The sequence below is a fragment of the Syngnathus typhle genome, linkage group LG6 (genome assembly GCF_033458585.1).
Source record: "Syngnathus typhle isolate RoL2023-S1 ecotype Sweden linkage group LG6, RoL_Styp_1.0, whole genome shotgun sequence".
Classification (NCBI taxonomy): Eukaryota; Metazoa; Chordata; class Actinopteri; order Syngnathiformes; family Syngnathidae; genus Syngnathus; species Syngnathus typhle.
The window spans coordinates 8,718,401-8,742,843 of NC_083743.1; the positions used below are offsets into that span (position 1 = coordinate 8,718,401).

Below are 24,443 nucleotides of genomic sequence, written 5' to 3' on the forward strand. Positions count from 1 at the left end.
ACTCAAGTCATTTATCACGGGGATGGAGTCTGTAGATGGGCAACACAGTCGTCCAGCTTGTTCCAACCTAACAACCGCTGCTGTCATGAGGGCTTCGTCTCTTTTCCAGTAATGCGCCGTGTGCCGACACGGTGGTCGCTCCACAATGGACCGGTACCGGGCTGGAAGCAACGCGAAGCCCGCCTGGTTCCTGGCTGTGATTTGTTTGCTCAGCGTGCGCACCGCCTGCGGCTCTCCGCTGCTTGACCCGGAGGTACTCACTCCCGGTTTTACCTCATAACGCCTTGTTGATTTTATTTTTTTAGCTCCGAACTTGTTAACGCAATGTGTCACGTTTATTTTAGAAGCGAACACTTAATTTTATTGATACAGTTTGTAAAGAAATTAACGTCAAGCATACGTTCATCGTTTCTGAATGGCCGACATTACTATGACGTTATTTTGTATTTTAACTCATCCCGTTACAATTTCGGAGCTCTCCTGGGTCTTCATTACCTTTAACCGTCACATCAACACAGGAAATGCACTTGCTGTTGCCTTGATTGTGGCTGTAGTTAACTTTTCTCAAATCTTCCAGTATAACACATAATACCCAAAAGTATGCTCAATAATGCAAACACAAAACACATCACAAGATAGTAAAGTATTGTGTTTGTTAATCAGCAGTTTTAAATAGCAGACGGTTTTTGCACAAAACATTCAGGACCCCTGGTAGAAAGCAAAAAAAAAAAAAAGGTGAAGGCCTCCAAAATAAATTAATATATTTTATAAGTCACATTAATGGCCAAAGTTGTGAAATTATTTATTATGGTCTCACAATAACTTTTGAATGAGGGTGTGCAGACTTTGACTCTGTTTTGCTTTTCAAGCCTCATCTCTGTGTTTTGGTTTTACCACTGCTCCTGCATGCTTACTTCTCCCCGCCATTAAACAAATACCCTCTGGCATCATTCTTTGCGTGTAGACAGACAAAGGGACACATATTGCATACATTCCTTCAACCACATCTGTAATCACCAAGCCTGTGTTAGTGTCTGAGCAAGCACCGTGATTAACAAATCATAAGTCAAACCCAATGCATCACTGTCTCTTACCATGTTCCAAGTTCCACCTTACATTGTGTTTGCGTGCTTTCAAATGTGATTCATTCAATATAATTCTGATGGGTGGTCTGGTTACACCATAAAACAGATTACATCTTCATTGGGGAATGCAATTCTTACTTTATTTACTCGTGAGATAATTTAGGGGGAAATGGTGTCATGTAATTCAAAACTAAATATTTAGAACTAAACAATACAATGGCTTTTTGTTTTGTGATATCAATTGCAGGTATTTCTAGAAAAATATGGCTACCTTCATGATGACAACTTCATTCACAATGCTGTTGAGATGCAGGCAGCGATCCGGTAAGTTCCTTCCCTCATAGCCACACAATCATGATGTAATGTGACAGATTTATTTGTGGCGATGAGAGCCAAATTGTACCCTGTGCTAATCAGTGGGTGGAGGCTCGACATGGTAAAAGGCCCCCAAGCTCTGTAAAACCCTCCGCTCACTCATATCTAAACTACAAACCTCTCCTGAACCCTTCTTGAACCATCTAAGAATTTCAGGAACCTCGCCTTCTGGGCTGCTCGCTCGCTTGTCATTACACAGTAATGGAAAAAGATTGAACATGCTCACAGGTAGGCTTAGACTTGGCCTCGGTTAAATAAAACTATGCAGTTGATGTTTGGCTGCAGGGCAATTCTTGTTATTAAAATCTTTTTTGAAGAAAGTTCAACGTCTAAGTAATTCTGCATTACGCAAACATGCGCTCTCTTCTCAGGGAGTTCCAGCGGTTGTCTCGCCTACCCGTGACAGGTGAATTAGACAGCGCCACCCTCAGGCAGATGGCCGAGCCGCGCTGCGGGGTGTCGGATAAGGGCAGCCAACAGGTGTGGGCCCAGAGGGTAAACGTCATCTTCACTGCAAGGAGTTCTGCAGCAGGACCACCGTGGCGCCGTAGGAAGCGCTTTGCAGTAAAAGGTTGTGTGTTTATTGTCAAAAATGGGGGCGGTTTTGTCCTGGTCATGTGTGTGTGCATGTTGTGCGCTTGTGTGCTGGGCCTTCAGGGAAATATCCTAATGTTCTGCTTTGAGTGTCCGGCATGTAAAAAGAATCTATGGCCGGGAAGGTCAGTGCAATTCAACATGACTAAACACTGCCGCGTGTTTAATGGCAGTTTGTAACGACCCTGAAACGGGAAATTTCTTGCAGATGTTTTGAAATAATTTCCTCTGCTTCTTGTTTATGTACTTTAAATAACATTAGTGATGGTTGCACTTGCCTGTTCTCCTAAAAGTTTGCACATGCACATTTCCTGGCCAAAAATGAAAACATCAAGACAGCCATTCACAAGGATAGAAATGGTCATTTCAAATAATACTCTGTGAAGTTTGACTTTTAAATTTATTAATTCCAATATATCGCCACCCTCTTTATTAAAAATTATATAAATCATATTTGGACCCGCCTCAAAGAAAAAAATAAATTCTACACCTGCAATTAAATTAAATATATCAAATATCGTGTACTCAGTATTTGGTTAATTTTTCGGGTTTTCTAAAAAAAAAAAAAAAGATTCAGGCTATTATTTTAGCAAGGTAGAAATTGCTATAAAATTTTGGTCAAAACGTTTTTCATTGTATTAAAAAAAATAATTAATACACTTTTTTGTACATCATCCCAATAATATCTCCTGAGAATGTGTTGGAGTGTTTATGCCCCTCTTGCCTTTCCTCACATCTCCTCTGGGAGTGCCCTTGAGTATGGTTGCCTTGGAAACCAGCGGTTTGTTGCTGCAGCCTTGTGATGTGTGAAGTCGTCACATTCCCCAGTGGCACATAAAGAGTTGGCTAATGTTTGGGGAATGCATTGATGGCTGATGTGCAGCTCGTTGCCTCTTCATGTCGGTACCTGACATGTTCCATCTGGCAAACACGTTCAACAATGTTTTGCTCAACTGTCTCCGTGGCCGTGGTTGCATCACAGCCTGCACGTATACAAGCAATCGCTTCTTTGAGTCTTTTATACAATGCTGGATGTGGATGTATTTTGTTTCAAGTGAGCAGTCGCTAGTATAACCAAGGGGGACTCAATTTAAGTCTCAAAACTTAATTCAAATCATTTCAAATAGTCCACTACAGAGCTGAAATGGTTTGACTAATATTACAAAACTGTAATTATGAGTCCAATTATGTTGACCTGTAGCCATAAAAGTCAGTTGTGTGGATTACATAGAATCAAAATTAAATTTAAATTGATTAAAAGACTGATTTAAAACATTTCCCAGAATGCACATAATAGTGCATAACTAGTATGAATTAGTGTAGTATACTAAAACTAGCGCTCCTCAGGATCACAACATGCTTTCACTTGCATTAATTTCTCTCCGTGTGAATGCTGCCACCGCCTCTGAGCAAGTAGCAAAACAAACCTTGACTTGTGTACTGCGCTGGATTTGGATTTGGATTCCCACTAATATTTACAGAGCTAACATTCCACCCAGCCACGTCTTAGATAAGTGCTACGAAAGTGATAAGTGTATATGGGAACCTTGAAGCGATCGCTGCTTGGGCCCTAATAATGAGAATATATTTATATAGCACCTTTCAAGTAGTCCAGTACAAAGTGCTTTACAAACAAATGAAAATACATAAAAGGGATTGAACAGACATGAGGAAATTACGGTATTAAACATACCAATACTTAGTAAGTTTAATTTTATTTAAAATGTTCTCAATCCTCTTTCTCCTCCACTTTCCACTAAGTTAAGTCAGTTAAGTTCACACGTCAGCCATCAGATCGTACCCAAACAATAACTCCTGTTATCTGCTCATCGGGGTCACTTCTTAATGTCAGCGATAACAACGCCGCCGCTACACTGGGCATCATTGCAATTGCTTCCATAAGGGAAGTGGAGGAATGTCGTGTGTATCCGACTTCCTGGCTTCACAGCTGTCCACGGGGACCTCGCGGTGGGCTAGAGAGAAGGCGCCTGGACTCAAATACTCTAACCTACTTATCCCCCCCCCCCCACCCACGCCTTTTGGCAGCTAGTTTTTTTTTTGTTATGGGTTCTTTAGGCAACTGTGTAATGTCACCTTTTTTTTTTTTTTATGTCATTCAGCAATTGGGTTTTTTTTTTTAAATTACAAAAAAATGTGTTTGTCTAGTGGCCCAACACCAGATACATTAATCTCACTTTAAAACAATGCGGAGTTACTATAATGGAGATAAAGTTGCACATTTTGATCATGTACTTGAAGCTTTTCAGTAAGAGGTCATCACAATAATGTATTAGCCTCTACTTCCATGAAGGAGGACTGTGTTTACCCCGAGGTTACGTCATGCAATTTGACAACTGCCAGAACCTGCTCTGGTGCAGAACCAAATCTAGAAGTCATACTTTCTTAAACAATTCCTTGCCCACCGCTAGCAACATGTAAATCTAAAGATTGTTTCCTGTCATGTAGCCGCTTTGTCTGCGTACTGCGGGATGTGTACTACATGCCTGGCTGCGTTTGTATGTTTGCTCCGGTTGCAGATTGCCGTGTTGTGTACACTGCAGGATTGCTTGTGTAAATGAAAGAGCATCTGAATGTCCCACGTTTCCGCCACCTCTATTTAGTATGCTTATGACCGCATGCACTTAGAGGATGTATGAGCTGTGATTAAGACATTTAGTCTGCTTTTACAGATAATATTTCATATTGAACTTGCATGTCTCATTTGTTTTCGATTGTGTAGCCGACAAGTGGTACAAGCATCATCTGACCTACCAGATTGTAAACTGGCCAAGGCACCTGTCTCTGGGCTCAGTGCGACTGGCAGTGAACGCCGCTTTCCAGCTGTGGAGCAACGTGTCAGGCCTGGCGTTCCAGGAGGCCCCCCAAGGGCCCGCAGACATCCGGCTGGCCTTTTACGAGGGCGAGCACAACGATGGGACCGGGAACGCCTTTGACGGGCCAGGTCTGGGACAAAGTGAATTTCCTCCTGATAAATGCCAAGGGTAGATATTAGAACCTCCGCAATGGATGGAATTTACAGTCTTCTCCATTTTGATTTTCTACAGTATAGTTTGTTTTAGTTGTGTTATCTCAAGGTACTTTACATATAGTGTAGGCTTAGAAACAATATGTTCCAGTGAAGTGGAATGGGAGGGAGAAAATGTGACCTTGTGTGACATCGTTGCCTTTCAGGAGGAACCCTGGCTCACGCCTTCCTGCCCCGCCGAGGGGAGGCCCACTTTGACAAAGCCGAGAGGTGGACCCTAAATGGACACAAGGGTCATAATCTGTTCATGGTGATGGCCCACGAGATCGGACACACTCTGGGTCTGGAGCACTCGCCCGTGCGTCACGCCCTTATGTCGCCCTACTATAAGAAGCTGGGTCGCAATCTGGTCATGAGCTGGGACGACATTCTGGCTGTGCAGCAGCTGTACGGTGAGATGTTCAACTAAACATTTGACACTGACCAAATTAATGTGAGAGGAATTTGAGACCAGATTATCATTAGTCCATGATACAGAATACCGTTTGTGACCATTTTTCTCAGTTGGCAAAAGGTGGACTTTATTTTTTATTTAAATTTTTTATGTATATATTTTACATATTTGTTTCTACTTCCGTAAATTGAATTACAAAATGTAAATGGCATATACGTATATAATTTTATTTATTTTTCAATAATTTAAAAAAAAAATAAAAAAATTAAATGGCATATATATAATTTTATTTATTTTTCAATTTAAAAAAAAATTGTCTTTACTTTCACTTTCATTTATTTTTCCTTATGGCAGTTCTGGTCCTCCATAGTATAATATAGTCATAAATAAGCACTATTAGTTTCCAAATTACAATATAAAACAATAGACGATTGGACATTCTGTTGTCTGCCTCCTAAAATGCTAGTGAGCACGCCACCTGACATTTAGAGCACAGTTCAAATCGTAATTTTACGACATATTGCCCTGAAGCTATTATGATGTTTGAAATGCGTTCATTCTTGTTTGTTAATTCAGAAACACAGACAGACACACAAAACAACTTTCTGGTGAGGTGAAATTGTTGTTTTCTGCCCAATATTTTAAAACAAGCCAAGACATCTCTCCTCTTTTCTTGAAGTTGCTAAACACTTCTTCCAGGTATTTGTGTTCAGGTGCAATCCAGCTGATGGCTTTTATTTTCTTCCCAAAATCCACTGTGTTGATTTTCGTTCTCTTTTTTTGTGCAGTGTCACGTGTGCACATTGCAGCTGCTTCCACTTCAAATGTAAACTGACAAAGACAAGAAACACAGCTGTGGACATGTCAAAGCTGCTTCCAGCTGTGTACGTGCGCTTGAATAGTAATAGTAAACAGAGATGTGAGGCGATGACAATACACCTGTGTGTCTGGTGTTGCTGACCTTCACATTGCGCACAGTAAAAAAATAAAATAAAATGGAAGCGCACAGTTCTGAGAATCACAGTCCTTATAAGACAATGTTATGTTTGCACTTTTTTATTTAAGCTTTGTTGGGCAACATCAAAGTAAAGTTACAACCCCTACTCGAAGCGCTTTTCAGGATTTTTGGCAATTTTCAAAAGTTTGATGCATTCTTTGATGCATGTTTCAGGTAAGCCGCCGGGTGATCGGCTGGTGCGTCTCCCAGGTGAGGTTCTGCACGCTGCCCTGCAGGAGTGGGAGTTCATGGATGTCCACAAGGCTGATGAGGGCAACGGTCCGCCTCACTACTGCCGGTCTGGTGTGTTTGATGCCATCACTGTGGGTGAGTTATGACTAGGAATGAGACGGAACTATCATCACTCACAAAGAATATTGCCTTATATGGTCCTGTTTGAATTTTTAGCAGTGTAGCAGTAGCTACCAACCCCAGTTGGGATGTTTAAAAAAAAAATGAGAATCTGTTTCAATCTATATTCAATTGAATACACTACAGAGACAAGGTATTTAGCAAGAACAGGAAATAATTCCACCTACAAGGCTTCAACAATGTCCCAAATGCTTATCCAAGGAAAGGTAATGTAACACCCATGGCCTGTCTGACTCAGCTTTCTTTTAAGTATTGTGCATGCATTAAAAAAAAAAAAAGTGAGTTTAAAAAAAAAAAAAAAAAAAAAAAGAAGCAGCACTCCTTTTGAACATTAACTAATTTGTCCTTGTAGTGCATTTAAATGTAGGTTGAAACGAATTTGCAAGTCATTGCTTTCTGTATTTATTAACGTTGGTGGTTGTTAGTAGTGCCACTGCGCCCTCTGCTGGGAAATCTATATAATGACAAATTTGAATCATACGTACTGTAGTATTGAATTAGCCAAAAAATAAAATAAAAGCTATACAACATCTGGATAATATCTACGCGCTATACGTGGTCATTTAAAAACAAAAGGCTTACATTGTCACTTTTTTTTTCTCACAAAATAAAAGCCTTACTATACAATGTATAGTAAAAAAAAAAAAAACTTACTATATATGGTCATTCTTCAAGTCATACTATACATGATCAATGCTTTTTTACAAATAAAAAACCTCTTACTATTTACCATTATTAAAATGAAAGCCTTATTTTTCACGGTCACTTAAATAAAAATAAAAAATAAAAATCAGTTTATGAAATGAGTATTTTGCGTGAGTTTATTTTTAGGGTCACCGAATGCTGCTGTCTATCCCAGTCAATTTCCTCAATAATGTTATTGTGTTGAATCCAGACCCAAACGGGACAGTGATGGTGTTCCGAGGCAGCGCGTACTGGAGCGTGTCAGCGGAGGGGCGCGTGAGCGGCCCGCTGCCTCTCCGTCAGCGTTGGGCTGAACTCCCATCGGCCATCGAAGCGGCCACCTTCTCGCCTCTGGACACAAAGTGGTACTTCTTTAAAGGTACTCGCTTCATTTTTGGGATAAAGTTGATGCATTGTTGAGTAGGTCTGCTTGAAAGCAGTAGTTGTTATCTTTTTGTCAGGGAGGCGTGTGTGGCGCTACACGGGCCAAGTGCTTGACACAGGCTTCCCCCGGCAAAGCACTGATTTGGGCCTACCTCGCCACTTGGATTGCACCTTCTTCTATGCCCCTCTGGGTCATATGGTACTCCTTAAGGGCTCCCGCTATTTTGTTCTTAACCTGCAAACCCTGAGCCCAGAGCTGTACTATCCTCGCAAGCTTAAAGACTGGACTGGTGTGCCGCAGGGTACCAACGGGGCGTTGAGCCGTCCGGATGGGCGCCTCTACCTTTTCAGGGAGCGACACTTCTGGAGGTTTGACCCAGTAAAAGTGCGAGTCACCAGAGTGGGCCAGTGGGCCAAAGAGCTGAGTTGGACTGGTTGTAGTGAAGCTACTCAGAGCAATGAAATTCTTTGACCAGTAGAGAGAGCGCTACTAAGTGCTTTATCTTGTTTTCTGGGACATTTGAAGTAGTGATGTGCATTCCAGTTCTTTTAAGTGAACTGAATCTTTAATCAGTTCACTCAAAAGATTCGTTCAAACGAATCGTTCAATGAATCGTCCAAGCATACACACTGATCCGTTTTTTGTTGTTGTTGTTTTTTACTTCAATAACACACACAACTAAGCAATACACCTCACAATACATCAGACAAAAAAACAATCAAGTAAACACACGGTAATGTCGACAATGGCAACGCACACATTTTTCTCTATATTACAACATCCCGTGGAAACAACCCATATACATCAAACTACAGAACTACACAGGGGGAGATTATGCTTCTCTTTGGGTAATCTTGATTTTATAACACTTATAGTAGTTTTTAAATAACGTGTATGCATATATACGCCTAAATATTGTTATCCAATATATCTACTCCAATTTCACATTAGATTGCTGGTTTGAAATGTACTTTTATTATTATTATTATTAAAACTGCTTTAAAATTACTGTTAAAACTTGTCTGGTGTTTTATTCCTTTTTATTTTGCACTTAACGAGGGAATCACACGGACACTCCATTAGGTACACCGCCATTTTTAAGTGTACCTAATAACAGGCCACTTTATTAGGAAAATATCATGGTCAAAGGTCACAGGTGTCAAGCTCTAGTCCTCGGGGCCGCGTTCCAATATGTTTTCCAAGTTACCCTCGTTAAACATATGTTTGAACAATGGTGTAGGGCAGTGCTTCTCAATTATTTTCTGTTACGCCCCCCCCTAGCAAGAAGAAAACTATTCGCGCCCCCCCTCCCCACCGTGACTATCCTAACTTGTCTTGTAAGTCGTAAAATGTTGCACTGTCGCAAACGTGACAGAAGTAACAATGAGAGCGCCACTGCCCCCTGCTGTAGTAAACGCGCAATTACACTTTATTCTAGTACTGCGGAAAAAAAAGCCTGTTCCCCAGGGTCACACGCGCCCCCCCAGGAATAGCACCGCGCCCCCCAAGGGGGGCGCGCCCCACTATTTGAGAAGCACTGGCCTAGGTGACTGATTCACAATTTGGTTTTGTCTGATATCACATATTAAATAAAGAAAGCCAACTGGCTGATTGATTTGTTTTAATTGAGAGGGAAAAAAAACAGCAAAAGCATTTCACTAGCTGACCAGGAGATGGCGACAGCGTGGCATCTGAAGACCATGGATTGTTTGTTCTGCTATAGCCTAGGTGACTGATTCACAATTTGGTTTTGTCTGATAATAGATATTAAATAAAGAAAACCAACTGGCTAATTGATTTGTTTTAATTGAGAGAAAAAAAAACATCAGCAAAAGCATTTCACTAACTGACCAGGAGATGGCGACGGCGCGGCATCTGAAGACCATGGATCGTTCTGCTATGCCGGTTTAAAAAAAAAAAAAAAAAAACCGTAATTAGCTAGGGGTCAAAGGTCAAAGTTTACGGTTCAAAGTTCACCCAGGGGTCAAAGGTCGGTTCAAAGTTCACGGGGTCATGTGCACATTTTCGATTTTTAACTAGAGTTGAAAGTTCAGGGTTCAAAGGTCACCCAGGGGTCACCACGGGGTCACCGCGGGGTCACCGCGGGGTCACCACGGGTTCACGGGGTCACCGCGGGGTCACCACGGGTTCAAAGTTCAGGGTTCACTTTTTTTTTTTTTTTTTTTTTTTTTTAGGTTAACCTTTATTTAACCCAGTGCTTCTCAATTATTTTCTGTTACGCCCCCCCCTAGCAAGAAGAAAACTATTCGCGCCCCCCCTCCCCACCGTGACTATCCTAACTTGTCTTGTAAGTCGTAAAATGTTGCACTGTCGCAAACGTGACAGAAGTAACAATGAGAGCGCCACTGCCCCCTGCTGTAGTAAACGCGCAATTACACTTTATTCTAGTACTGCCAAAAAAAAAGCCTGTTCCCCAGGGTCACACGCGCCCCCCCAGGAATAGCACCGCGCCCCCCTTGCCCCACTATTTGAGAAGCACTGGTGTAGGGTGTGCACTTAAATAAACACGAGTTGCTCCAACCATGTCACACATTAATATTTGAAAGACTTTATTTGATGGACATGTATAATACTAGTCTGTTGGTGTACAATTTGACACAACTTAGCAAAATAACTGTGAAGAGTACTACAACAATAAGGTCTAGTTTTGAAGGTTAAGAAGCAGCACTTTGAAAACAATGATTAATGTACAAGCACAAGTTAACAAACAATACTTGACATCAATAGTCACAAAAATTCATTTGTGGTTGACCTATGAAATAAATAAAAATATGTTTTATCTTGTCATCCATTTCTAACAGCTCATATTGAAAGACAGTCTATTACACCCGCAAAGTTGGTCATCGGGTGCATGTTTTGTTCACAATGTACGTTACACATCTAAACATATAAACAATACAATTTATTACATGTAAGAACAAATACTGCAAGAATTTATTTTTATACAAACACTTTTAGCTAATTTCCATGACACAGTTGCTGTGCTGTTTTCTTTTGTCTGTTGTTATAAAGAGTTTAGAAATGATTTCCTATTCACAGAATAAAACATTCAAACACATCATTAGTTCCATCTAGCTACCCAAATCTCTTGGACCACCCATTTTCTATAGTGCTTCTGATTAAGGTCACAACCTGAGGGTCCGATGAGCCAATGTCAGTTGACTTTGAGCAAGAAAAGGGTACAAACAATAACTTGCACAATAACATTAGAACAAGTTGGACTGAAAACTGCCACTGCCAGGAATTGAGTAGGTACTTCCCAAGTCATCTGTATTAACCATTGCGTCCCCTACCTACCGGCGTCTTCAGATGAAGAACTCAACGGCCGGATCCTCGGAATTTGCGTGCGATGGCGGCTGGTTGGCAAAAACCACTGTGGCAGTGCCACCGGCCTCGACGTAACAGGAACCAGTCGCACGGGGTGATCTTAAATTCCTGACATTGTCGGCACAAGGGGCACAAGAGGGGCTCCACGATTTGGCTGAGGGTGTCCGAGCCTGACACGAACTCAAACGCTCCACCGATGAAGAGCGAGTCACGTCAGCGGTCACAGCGATCCCTGTGTCCACATTGGTCTCCCCCTCCTCTTCGTCCTCCTCCGGCAGTAGACCGGACAGCGAACGGGTGAGTGAGGGGCGCAGGGGGGAGTCGGAGGAAGGGGGCAGGGCCGGGCTGCTGCGCTGGGATGAATAGCAAGAGCTGCCCGGAGGAGAGCTGCAGCGGCTACCTGATCCTTGGCTCCCCGGAAGCTTCTCTGGAGTGGTCTCTCCCATGACTTTTGGGCCTGCGCACAAGTCACGGCCACTCAGGACAAGCCACATTGATGCATCTTGGTGAGTGGAGCTTTCTTACCATGTTTGTGACTTTGCCAGGCTGGCGGAGAGTGGAGGTTGTTGCTTGGTGAAAGGTTTCGGGCGTGTCCCCCGCTCTTCAGCTGCATGGCCCGGGGAGGCACGGCGGGACAGGTGAGGGGGAAAGCACAGGTCAAAGGTGGCTTGGCTTGGGTTATGGTTTTCACCTGCAGTGCAAAAGCAATAGAGGGATGACAATCGAGGGATTTTCAAGCAAGATAAGTAAGCGGACATGCAGTAACTAACAAACACGCATCCAACATATGGCAGCTTTGAGGGCTTTAAGCTGCTGTGATTGACACACATGAACGTATTCTTGACCCGGTGGATTGTCAAAACTGAGTTGTGAGCTTCTCATGACCAACCTGGAAGAGAACCTTGTTTCCATCCAGGTCTTCAGTCTGCCAGCGTGAGGTGCTGATCGGCGTACACGGGTTGGGCAACAGAGGGACCAACTGGCCGATTTCATCCACACCAAACTGTAGCACGGCAGAGTTGCATGGTTCCACGCGGACCCCCGCTGACACCTGCTTGATTGCCAGCTGCAGGCTAAGGCCAGGCTCTGTATGGACCAAGAAAGCACATCGTTGACAAACCCGGATCCAAAAATCCAAGTTAGCCATGAAGAATGTGGCGTCTTGCCCGTGTGGAGGGTGAACCAGCAGAAGCCTGTCTTCTGCTCCTCGGCCTGTTGCTGCAGCACCGTCTCATAGAAGCGCACGGCGTCGTCGTAGTTATCGTAAGCGCTGTAGAGCGTCACACGCAGGATCTCCCCGCCACAGTGCACCGGGCGGACGCCCCACACGGGCATCCCCGCGCCCAGGCTGTAAAAGTCCCGACTGGGCAAGAGGTAGGGCCGCAGCAGGGCGTTGACGGCCGAGCTGCCAGAAGAGATGTGGAGCCCGGCTGGTTTGTTGCCAGAGCTCTCAGTGTGGTGGTACTGCCAGGGTGGCCGCTGAAAAAAGTCCAGAACTTTGAGGATTCGCTCTTCTCCATAGGCCTCGTGGAGAAAGAAAGTGATTGCCAGAGAAGGGGAGCCTAGAAAACAAAATAGAAAGCCATTTATACGGGGAGGTGATAGGTGAACGGAAAGTGAGTAATTTAATTGTAACCTAACGAATATCCATCCGCCCATTTTTATAACCTAAAAGATGTCGTCTTTCTAAGCAAACCAAAATCATTGATAATGTTGTATTTGAACAAATTCGGTACTCATGGAGGTTATCAATACCAACTGCCGGTACCTGCCACCAATGAAAGAAAAGCAAAAACTATTTTTCTGCAGTAGTTTGGTGGCATGCTGCACCAGTATGACCTCAGCCAATCAAGGTGTGCATCACAAAGTTTTTTAAAGTAATTGTATGTATCAAAAAGTACTGAAGTATCGATACTCGGTAAATGCTCATACTGGCATCGGTCTGAAAAAAAATGGTCTGGAACATTTGCCTTTAGACCGTATAATGCATGCGGTGAAACAGTTCATTCAAAACAGCAAACAAAACGTGGGGTTGAGGACTTAAGCACAGAAGCTCGGCATGACCCCTACCAGCTTGCGGACCGAGACGAGCCTGGCCTCTATGGGGTGAAGCCCTCTCAGACACGTGGAAGATGTGGAGGCTCGGGCAGAGCCAGCGGAGCAAACGGTCCAGGCTGTGCTGCAGCAGCAGAGACTCGCCAGGGTTGGCCAGCAGATGCAGGTTGAGAACTAAGAGACGCTGCTGGAGGTGCTCGCGGGCTCGCCGGCTCATCAGCTCAGCTAAGGAAGTGAGATTCAAATATGAGTCAGTGGGAGCTCCATGCAAATATTAAACAAAGTTTTCTACCACATGAATCATCACTATCACAATGCTACTTTTAGCTTTACAATATTTCAAAAGCTTATCACATAAATACCATTGATGTTTGTGTAAAATTTCAAAATGTAAATAAAATCTCATGATAAACACACTAAATTAGCCTCTCCAGTTAAGCTGTTCAGGTTGGAGGAACAATTAACTACACTTACCGGTAGTTGTTGACATCCTACTGGAGTCGGAGCTAAAATCAAACAAAAAAAACATAATTTCAAGTTTTGAAAACAATGTGCCTCCATCTTGTGGCTTTGCACACCTGCCGCTTCGGTCAGGTCGCCATGACAACAACGCATTGTTCGCTATCAGGAGCTCGTAAACTTCAACAACAACGAATTTAAATGCAAACAATGCGTACACAAGAAGGCTACATACGATTTAAACGCGGAGACGGGGGGAAAGATAACTTTCTAATGCTGCAAGCAAATGGAAGGCGATTCGACAAAGTTACTTTCCATTGTGGCTGCGGTCAAACAGCGAAATTCGCTAGCCCGAAGCTACCTTCAAGCAAATTACAAGCAACGGCTTCAACTCACTTGGCACTTTCAGCTCCAGAGTCCACGTTATCATCTTTCTTTCTCTTAATTAAACAGCACCGCTTTTGACAACATGTCTTAGCACACCATTCACACGCAGCGAGGACTGCTAACACGCTGCGGTGCAAGAAGAGCGCATCCTGGATGATTTCTTCCAGAACCGACCGACGACTGACCGCTGCTTGTTGCTCCAAAGAATGGGAGCAGAAGTGGGGCGATGACGTCACTGGGCAACCAGACACCGTTCCGTTCAACTAACACACTGTAATGTTAATAACTCGACTAGCCCGCAAAAAGAAAAATGGTGCGAATCGTCCATGTTGAGTTATAGTTGAGGCTGGGCGAAAGGAGGCGACTTGAAGTGTTAAAGCCGTTGTTAACACGGCGAACAGATGGCGCGCGACGAGACAAAAGAGTCCAGACGGCATGTACAGATTGAAAAGTGCATGGAAGCCTTCATCTTAAAGCCATTGTTAAGACCTCGCTAAGAGCATTACAGCCGAATTTTAGCTCGCTTTTCGGAGAACTGTAGTTACCACGTTCATCGACCATAATATTAGGGACAATCAACAGTTGGAAAACAAAAAGCCTTATTACTTCAATAACCACTGTGGGAGAAGTTTGGGATGATGGAAAACATTTCAAACGTTGGTTATTTGATTTTTTTTCCTCCTATCTTGCCGCTAAATAAAAAGCTAATAAAACAATTACTACATTAAAGATTAATCTTATACATTGATCAAGGAATAATTTAAGGTAGATGGAATTTGTACTTCCTTTATTTAGCTTTTTAATTTCACATCCACTGACTCTTGCCAACATTTGCTTGACCTTGTGACTTCCTTTGGTAAAGGGGAATATTTGTATACAAGTTAATTCAGTGTTTTTAAAAATTTCAAACGTGACTAGTGTACTTGAAAACAAACCGTTACCGAGTTGCACTTGGTTTGTGAGATTCCCGCAGAGCTTCTCCATTGTAGTCAGATGAATGGGTGGCTCTCTCTTTATGGACATTTAATTGATGGTTGCAAAGGCATTTGACATGTTCTCAGCCCTTCATGTTGGAAGAAGCTCAAAAGAGAGAACATTTGTTTTATTCTACATTTATTATGATGAAAACAAGGCCCTGTACAATCCACCTTTGCAGTGAGTACAATAATTATTTTACAATTTGTACACATTAGAACATGGTGCTCATTAGGTTCCACCCATTCAAAATGCAACCAAGGATGAACACGCACACGCACACGAAATTATTGAAACCTGCACCACAGGGATTTAGCCATTCAGAAAGCTGGCGCCATTTTGTGGTCACTCATACAGGCCTGAGTCATATGCTGTGATGAACCAAAACATCTGAAGGGACTTTATAACTGTCTAATACCCATGAAGGAACCGGGTGATAAAAATGTGGTGGTATAGCCTCTGAAAAACATTGTATGTGACATTGGCGTTTAACAGCATAAGAGGAGCAATGAACTACTTTCAGGCATTGAACAATCTCAAAAACAAACCGATTTGCAAAATAAATTAAGCACTTGTCAAGTTTTCTCAAGTACTCAAAGTGAATTTGACTGCCATTCGCTGTAAGCCAGTAAACACTTTGCCCTCTTTGCTCCACTCCTACGAGAGGGGAAAGAGTGTCTGTACAGCCATTGTTGTGCCACAAAACACAAACATAACACAGACATCAACAATTAAACAGGGGCGTGAATGCAAACGTTTTCTGAAGTCTCTGGGTAGCCACAACATGTCTGCTTAGTAACCACCGAGCAACACTCCTCCCCCAACCTTTTGAACAAAAAGGCTTTCGAAATTCTCTCCAAAGGCCACAAGAAACATACTTTTGTACAAAACCAGAACTTGCGGCCGTTTTTGTTAGCAGAAGAAATCTAATATTGCTAGAAAACTTCCCCATCGTTTGCATGATATTTTTTTTTCTCCTAACATTTTTTATGGAAGAAAAGTTAAACTTCCCAGTGTATCCCAGAATCCACAATGAGAGCACTTCCAAGTTCACTCAAACGCATAGCAGTCCACAAAAACAAGGCTCGCTGTTTCTCCCGTCTCTATGGTGCACTGAATTCACGTGGTTTACGCTACATAGGTGTACACTTTGCGGTCCTCCGGCGTTCGTGCCAAATATTCCCTCTCAATGAGTCCTTCAATACGCTTCTTGATGACTACGGGACTGGGGAGGAATCGTGCTCGCAACTGCTGTGTGACCTGAGGAGTAAACACAATAAACAGTGAGTAGAAGCTCAAAGGTGCTTTTTCTCTTGAGGAGGCTAACGCTAACTCACCTCTGCTACTAGGACATTGTGCTGCATTTTCTTCCTCGACTTCATGATGCGAACAATAGCAGCTTCGATTTCATGCTTCCTGTCATCGTCCACCTTCTGTCGGGTCTCTTTTCTCTCTGGGTCGGACTCTCCTTGTTTAGCAGCCACTAGGGGGCAGACATGACAAGTGTAGTATTAGTACTCAAGGATGATGTTGAAAAGTATTTCAATAGCTTTGAATTGACTTGATGCATCAAGAAAAATCTGCGCTCCTGAATAGCACAGCTCTTATTTACTTAACAGAGAGGTGTACCTGTCTGGATTTTGACCCGGTGCAGTTTGGAGGTAAACTGGTCGTTGACTGTAAACACGTGACCATTCTCAATCTCCTTGGACTTGGGCTCCTTGGTGAGTACTCTCTGAGTGGGCTTTCCACAGGCCAGTGACTGCAGCGCCCGCACCAGCTCTCTCTCTGGAATATCTGTCTCCTGCTGGATCTCCTACACGGTTGGGAACCCAACAGATGGTCGCACACATTAGAGTCCATATGCAAAGTCCAGAATCAGCCATAAAGACACAACACATCTATGTTCTTAAACTTGTGTAAACGAGGGGGGGGGGGGGGGGAAACTGGAAGGACAATTGATGACCTCAAAGGTGGATTTCTCTCTGTTGTTGAACAGCATAAGGATGGTCATCTGGAAGGTGGACACCTGCAAGATATGCTTCCTGGTGTTGGAACCAGTTACTTGGGCTCCCCCAACGCCGACCTCTGACCCATCCTCCTGTTGGCACAAATTCTGTTATCATTTTAAAACACAGCAGCTATTCATTTTGTCTCTTACAACATTTTTTTTCCTATTTTAAAATTAGTTAACATTAGAGGTTGAATTTTACTCAGCTAGCTGTACACTATCATTGGAAGGAGAACATGCATGTGAGGCTGCCTCTACGATGCATGACATACAAATTAGTTGCATATAATCCATCAACTGTGCGACCAGGAACAGAGCGTGAGAAAAGTCAAGAAAAATGTAGAAATCAAGCAACGTTGATGGTCCTTGAAACTCTTTGACTGGGTTTTACACATACCTTTTTAATGGGCCCATAGAAGGTGGCGTTTAGATCCGCAGAGCCCATGTGGTGCTGCAGTGTGAGTTGTCTGCCGCTGTGCTTCCCAAGATAAAACCTACATGCAGAAGGAAGTCACACGAGGTAAATGTCAAAGAGCAGCCACGGTGGCTTGGTTTATCTCCTTTATCAAACTCCACCGGTTGTACAATCTGATCCAATTCCAGCCATCTCGTGTTGGATGATTTCAATCATTACATTTAAACAATGCTTAAATGTTAACAAAATGGGGAGAAAAAGACAGAGAAAATGAACCGTCCCACGGACTGACCTTCTGAAGACTTCAAAAGCATGTCGAGGTGAAGGGGGGATATTGCATTTGGGTGTTGCCGACTGTGTCGGCCAGTAGCCTGTTGTCAACACCCTCACAGTGAGATCGACCCCTCCAAGAGACACCTGGGGTTCAAACACAGGTGGACGATTCACTTGCTGCTAAAGGCAATTGCATTTAATATGACTTTATGTCTTTAGATAAAGCGCTAGGTTATAATGTATTGCCGAGAGGTTGAATTGTGGCGCTATGGGTCTGCTCACCCCGGTGGTCTGCAGATGTTGTCTAAATTCATCCATGGTGGTGTTGGAGATACTCATATCTCGGAACATGCCTTCCAGTTTAGATGTGAACTGACAGCCACACTCAGTCTGAGAAAGAATGACCAAAAGGATTAGGCTTGGAAATGGTACATAACAATACTTTATGAAATGCAATTGGCTGAGTATTGCGTATGGATTTTGTTCCCTAAATTATTCTGTTGTATTTGCACAATAGAGGGGAAAAAAATTAACAGATGTCCAAAGTCAAATCTTACATCCATGCTGGTATATGTCACACACCTTGAGTTTGGAGATCATGTTCTTCTCCGAGTCATCCGACACGCTCTTGTTGGTGAGCAGCCTGCGGGCCAGATGTTGCTTGTAGTAGCGCTCAAACACATCCTTCTCCTGCATGAAGCGGAACAGCACCATGGCCTTGTCCAGTATGGACTCCACCTCCTGCTCGGTCAGCTGGACAAAAGCAAAACAAAATGAGCGCGCCGACTCTTGTGAACAACGAGGCGACAATCGCGCTCACCCCTTTGACTCCTTTTTTCAGTTTGTCGTCGATGAACAGTGAGAGGTACTCAGGCGAGCGCGAGTTGAGGTTGAGGAAGTACTCAAAGTCGCCAGCAATCGTTTGTTTGAAGAGACGGTCGTTACTGAAAGATTCCTGGAGGAAGCGGTCAAAACGCAGCTTCAGGTCCAGTAAGCCCTGTGGGAAGGAGAGAGAAGCGAGAGCGCATACAATCAAGACGCTAACCTCACATACTGCTAGAAAACACCATACCCAAAATACCCAAGGTCATTTAAACGACGCAACGTGGGAGTTAAACACCAGATTGTTTAGAGGCCACATAATTCGGGGCCGTTGGATCCCAGTTGGATTCTGTTTTGAGGTTTAGAGAAGACTTAAGATCCTGGAATGGATTTGCACGCAGTATTTAAGATTGAACAAACCACATTTCTTAATTCGCCTTCTTTTGTTTATAACCACAATACGAGAGCGACTCAGACTCTCTGACTCATGTCATAAACACACTCAAACCTACTGAACACCCATGCTTAATTAAAATCGCATTTACGCTAGTATTAGATATAATTAAAAAACGCGGCTTCCGTTTTATTGGCTGGGATATGAAAATGCCCGCAAGTTGGAGTGGCAGTGTGCTGCTAAGGTGTACCTGGATGTAGTCCACAGGGTTCTTCCCTTCTCCCTCCTCGGACACGAGAGCCTTGCCTTGCTCCCGAAGGTACGAGCTCATGCACTCGCACATGGTCTTCAGTCCGTTTGGAACTCGACTGAACAGCTTGTACATACATGCCAGATCTGGGGATTGACGGACCACATACATTAGAATGGAAATGTTAGCAGCTGACAAGCACTTTTAACAGAAAAAAATCTTGCTAATTTGTGAAAATTCAGAATATGGTGAAGCTAAAACTCATTGTTTGCTCTCCGATCAGTCAGATTATAGGACTATGTACGTCTGATGTAAAGAGCGCCATTTTTTTCCCTGCCTCCTCACTCATGGGCTTCTTGTGAGGAAATCCAGTAGGCGCTGCATTTGGTTTGAGCCTGACACATCACTGAGCACTCTCATGAGATCATAGCCGTGGGTCGTTGAGCAGGCGGACTCTTCCAACCACATCCTCCCACAGTTTTCTTGACTTTCTTTCCTTAGTAAAACTATGGCAGCTGCCCTCATTTAATTCTCCTTTGACTAAAAATGACATCTAAACACTCCACAATTGAGCATTTGGAGACTTTTTTTTTTTTTGGTGATGCTAACCGCTGAAACAGTTCACTCACCGTCAGTCTTGCCATTCTTGAGCATGTGGACCAAACCAGAGTTCTCCATCTCCACAATTGTCTTCATGTGCTTGGATATGAGCTCCCGCTCCACTACCTTGACAATGGGCTCCTCTGTGGATTTATCCAGGCAGTGCATCACCCGCTCAATCTCCTCGTTAATCCTGGCCTCCACCTTCTTTATGTACACACTTGCACTGTTTTCTGCAAGGAACTTCTGGCTCTCCATCTGAGAAAAACATGAAATGCAACGTTAGTTTCCCCCACCAATTCACTCCAATATTTCTGTTACATGATTATGTGTTCAATAAAAAATAGTGTGATTTTATGACATTAGAGAAATAGCCCCAAACCAAATATTTGGAGAGGTATGATATCGAGTGAACAGCACAGCACGGTAGACCATTGTATTGATTTGACAGACCTGGAAAAACTCTGCCGACATTTCCAAGAAAGGTGCTTCAAAGTCCTCTTCATAAACTGATCTGCCTTCAAGACCAAGGATCATCAACATTTGGCAGGCATTTCTGATGGCGCCCCTAATGGAGATCAGAAGCGGAGCAACCATTAGATTCATTGCCATTAGCGCCAAATCAGTTCTGTTCACTCAAAGATAAAAGACGTAATTGCACAAAATGATTCTACCTGTCCACCACCTCCCCCTTCCTTTCACGTGCGATCATGTCCAGTAGGGTTTGTCGAAGATGGTCTCTGATACAGCCGTAGCGGACAACCTGATCTCTAAATATGATGAGACCCAAATTGTAGACATTCTCTACATTATTCTGCTGCACATATACTCGGTCCTGTGAAGAAGTAGCAAACAAAGAAGTGTGTTTTTGATGTGCAAACTAAGTGGCGGGCAGGTTCCAGGTGCTCGGTCGATGAGGCTCAAAAAAACATCACAAACTGACCATGTACATCAGGATGTCCCGGATCATCACCATTGCAGTCTGGTGATCATTCCAAGCCTGGTTTAGGGTTTGGAGGAAGTTATTGTTCAGAGAATTGAGAACATCTTCTCGTACCTTTGAGGAGGAAAACACAAAAAAAGGAAATTAAAATGGGGATGTTTGCGCATGCTACGTAGTGGCTGTGACCACGTTTGAAGAGAACATAGCAATGTCTTTCTTAAAAGAGATGACACTTTGCTATCTTACAACTGCACTAGCAGACATTCAGCAGTGTGATAGGAGTCCCTGCAGTGTGACTCAGCAGAAAAGAAAAAAAAAAAAAAATGTAAACGTCACAGCAGATTTTAAGGTCACGCTGACCTCTGCTATTTCTTTCCTACTGGAGTGTTGATGAATAATCACAGGTGCTCCTTCAGTTTCCTGAGATCAAACTACACAACCCATTTTCACATCCACGCAAGATGTCCTGCTGACTAATCTGACTAGGCAGTCAAGAGGAATATAGTTTTCGTAATAAATAGAAAAAGTCTGTCATGAAAATGTGCGGACCTACTGTGTGGAAAAAGTGATAGCGATAAGCACAACCATGTGTATCTTACTTTGTTGATCAGATGTTCTGTGACAACCTCCCGCAGGCCGGTGTAAAGCTTCTCTCCATGTTTGTGGAGCACCATGGTGTAAGCGTTTCTGTACAGCTCCTCAAAGCTCAAACCACTGTTGTTCTTCCTTTGAATCTCCTGAATGGCATTCTTCAGGAGGTCCCATATATTGTTCACATACTTCTCATCCATGGTCATCTGCAAGGTAATATATATATGTCAATGTTTTCGTACTTTTATGCCAACATTTAGAAGTGAATCAAAGTACCTTTAAAGATAATTTGTATGTTTTGTCATAATTAGCGACATTTATATTCAAACATGGATCAGGTTAATGTCGCAACTTTTTTCTATAAATCTCTGCTAGTGTAAGCGTTTTTAAATGATCATTTCTAGAGCGTTCATAGAAAATCACCATGAGAGCTATTTTTACAATAGCCCCAAAGGCTATTCATGTGGTGGTCGTGAGCAACCTGGTGCCCGTAGGCGCCACAATGGTGACCCTTGATTCAGTGTTTAATTACCTAACATACATGATAAGGAAGCTTATGCATTCAATCATCTGACTTAACTCACCTTAATTCATTCTCAGATTGTTCTTACTAATGTTGTCCAAACATTTGGTATTGGTTGGTTTATTGAACATACAAACCTAACATAAAATGATTAAAATCATGTAAAAAATCATCTATTATAGATCTAATATTCTTTACATGTTCAAATGGAGTAGTTGGAAGTACAAAGAACTTCTCTGGCCCCACTCCCAGTCTTGTATTTATACAATTTTATATATATATATTTTATTCATACAACTCCTTTGTACACAATTAATGAGCTAACTTAACAAAAGTGTTTGCTCCAGTAAATGCGGCAAATGACAGCTTGCTCACGTCACAGTCATATTATGACTCATCTTAATTAAACTAACAGTAAACAACAATCACTAATAAACAGACAGTTGCCTGTTGTTGCCGAAAACATTTGTCCAACCATCCATTTTCTTTGACGCCTATCCTCACCTGGCTCACGAGTGAGCTGGAGCCTATCCCAGCTGATTTTGGCGTACATCATGGACCAGTTGCCAGTCAATTGCAGAGCACATATAAACCAAACCATACACACTGATAATTAAGGAATATAATTGGGGTCTCCAATTAACCTATGATGCATGCTTTTAGAACGTGGGAGGCCAGAGACTAAATTCCAACCCTAACCTTTGGACAACTGTGTTGACCACATACTTCACCATTTTACCTATTGTGACGACTAATCACAAAACGATTTCGAATGTGGGCTGAATGCCTGAATGATAAATCCAACTGAGATTTCCTTTATTTGAAGAGGAGGGGGGGGGGGGGGCATTCACACCTTTAGTGTATCTTGCCAAGAAACAAGCCCATACATACACGATACCACTGGGCCTTATCAACAGGTTCACCCAGATCAAGTTAACGACAGTTAGTGTGAGGCCACGGTCACGCAGTTCAAGCCATCAATAGAACACTAACAGCAGCCAGAAATCCATTTGGATGATATACAAGCTCCCTCAGCGAGTTCCACGAATGAATTTCTACTTTATGTTAAATGAGGTCAGCCGAATACTCCGATGACTTGCAGACAAAGGGAGTGTCAGGTGGACGGTTAAGATTCCTCCAACACTAGTGCAATTCGAAAATACCGATCTACTGAGTTAGTATCTTGTGTCCATTACAGATTTCACAAGCCCAAAACGATGCTAACTGCTCAAATCATTGTTAGCATCGATCTAAATGTTGTGACGCCTGTTTATTCATGTACGTCGCTGATGTGCAACCTGACATGATAGCGCACATATGTCAGTTATAATAAACGTTCAAATAAAGTTGTATCGACGTTGGGCATTTTATTGTCAAAGCCAAAATATAACCAAAACAACAAGTATCACGAGTCAAACTAGCGTTAGCGTCAACGACCCATCCGAGCGGCGAGCTAACATTAGAGAGCTTTTCAAGCTAATAGACAAAATAACAGATATGAAACACTTTGACGAAACGTCCCCGATATAACAATCCACACATGTCAGCAAACGAGCTACAATATGTGTGTGGCGAGAGACGACATTTGACGGTGCCGCTGTTTACTTCTAGTCATCTCCAGCTCAGCTGGTTAGCTTCTTAGCTAGCAGCCAGCAGCCTAAAACCACGGCAATCGAGTCAACCCCAGGCGGACGGGCATGGCATCGTCTCCGGCATCCACTTACAGGAAAGGCCCGTATCCTCATTTTGGTGTCCTTCTTGGTACTGCCTTTGCTGAGATTGGACATGGTTGCCTCGTCCGTGGGCTCTGTATTCACATTAAAAAGTTCTCCAGGGAGGGACGGGGCGACTACTGGTTACCGGAGCCGCCGACTAGCTTTCACTCGACCTCGGAGCTCTGCGTCCCGGCGCAGTAAGTTTATTGTTGACAGCCAAATTCACTAGTAGTACTTGGCTCAGCAATGGCGGACGAGCTACAAGTCTCATTGCGCAGAGCTCACGCGCTCCAATTCACGCGAGACTTGCAGACAACATTGCAATATTGAATATGTATGTACGTATTTTTTCTACATCATTTGTACCAGACGTTGACGTTGGTATGGTTATGCATTCAAATACCATTTTAGTTTTTTTTTTTACCTGATGGTTGAATTTTTTACTCAAATTGCACAAGTATCATCTGCAGCTCTGCAGTATCGTATTGTTAATGTAATTATTTCACGCTATCAAACCAATTATCTGCAGTGAGAAGTATAAATACTTCGTTACTGTATTGAAGTAGTTGTTTTATTCCAGGTATCTACGCTACTGCATTAAGTGGATTTATTTTCCAACGGACTTTTACTTTTCCTCAGTTGATAACAGATACAGTATCTGTACTTTCTACTCCTTACTTTGTCAAAATAGGCTTGTAATTGTTCAATATGCCTAGATGACGACATGACGTAAAAAGACGACAAAAAAAG

At 42.9% G+C, this 24,443-nt stretch overlaps 3 protein-coding genes across 4 annotated transcripts; 1 reads left to right on the plus strand and 2 right to left on the minus strand.

Annotated features, from left to right (window-relative positions):
- The first annotated feature begins 1 nt into the window (after nt 1).
- mmp28 (matrix metallopeptidase 28) lies at nt 2-8,940 on the plus strand. The gene is made up of 8 exons (XM_061280265.1): nt 2-253; nt 1,333-1,409; nt 1,832-2,031; nt 4,795-5,016; nt 5,247-5,492; nt 6,666-6,818; nt 7,759-7,926; nt 8,009-8,940. The coding sequence occupies exons 1-8, from the start codon at nt 146-148 to the stop codon at nt 8,401-8,403; spliced, it is 1,569 nt and encodes a 522-aa protein (XP_061136249.1). The 5' UTR covers nt 2-145; the 3' UTR covers nt 8,404-8,940.
- A 1,556-nt stretch (nt 8,941-10,496) lies between these two features.
- On the minus strand, nt 10,497-14,728 carry LOC133155574 (protein FAM124B). The gene is made up of 7 exons (XM_061281006.1): nt 14,191-14,728; nt 13,810-13,841; nt 13,351-13,560; nt 12,447-12,842; nt 12,170-12,366; nt 11,806-11,971; nt 10,497-11,737 (listed from the first exon to the last, which is right to left on the minus strand). The coding sequence occupies exons 2-7, from the start codon at nt 13,823-13,825 to the stop codon at nt 11,259-11,261; spliced, it is 1,464 nt and encodes a 487-aa protein (XP_061136990.1). The 5' UTR covers nt 13,826-13,841; nt 14,191-14,728; the 3' UTR covers nt 10,497-11,258.
- Nucleotides 14,729-15,277: 549 nt separating this feature from the next.
- Nucleotides 15,278-23,967, minus strand: cul3b (cullin 3b). 2 transcript variants are annotated; one of them, XM_061281005.1, is made up of 16 exons: nt 23,703-23,967; nt 21,464-21,661; nt 20,865-20,978; nt 20,596-20,756; nt 20,375-20,489; nt 19,951-20,179; nt 19,322-19,467; nt 18,676-18,852; nt 18,438-18,608; nt 18,138-18,245; nt 17,875-17,999; nt 17,565-17,661; nt 17,123-17,257; nt 16,786-16,972; nt 16,494-16,639; nt 15,278-16,416 (listed from the first exon to the last, which is right to left on the minus strand). In XM_061281005.1, the coding sequence occupies exons 1-16, from the start codon at nt 23,763-23,765 to the stop codon at nt 16,285-16,287; spliced, it is 2,304 nt and encodes a 767-aa protein (XP_061136989.1). In that variant the 5' UTR covers nt 23,766-23,967; the 3' UTR covers nt 15,278-16,284. The 2 variants fall into 2 exon arrangements, with proteins under 2 accessions (XP_061136989.1, XP_061136988.1); XM_061281004.1 differs by having other exon boundaries at nt 17,123-17,272.
- Nucleotides 23,968-24,443: the final 476 nt, after the last annotated feature.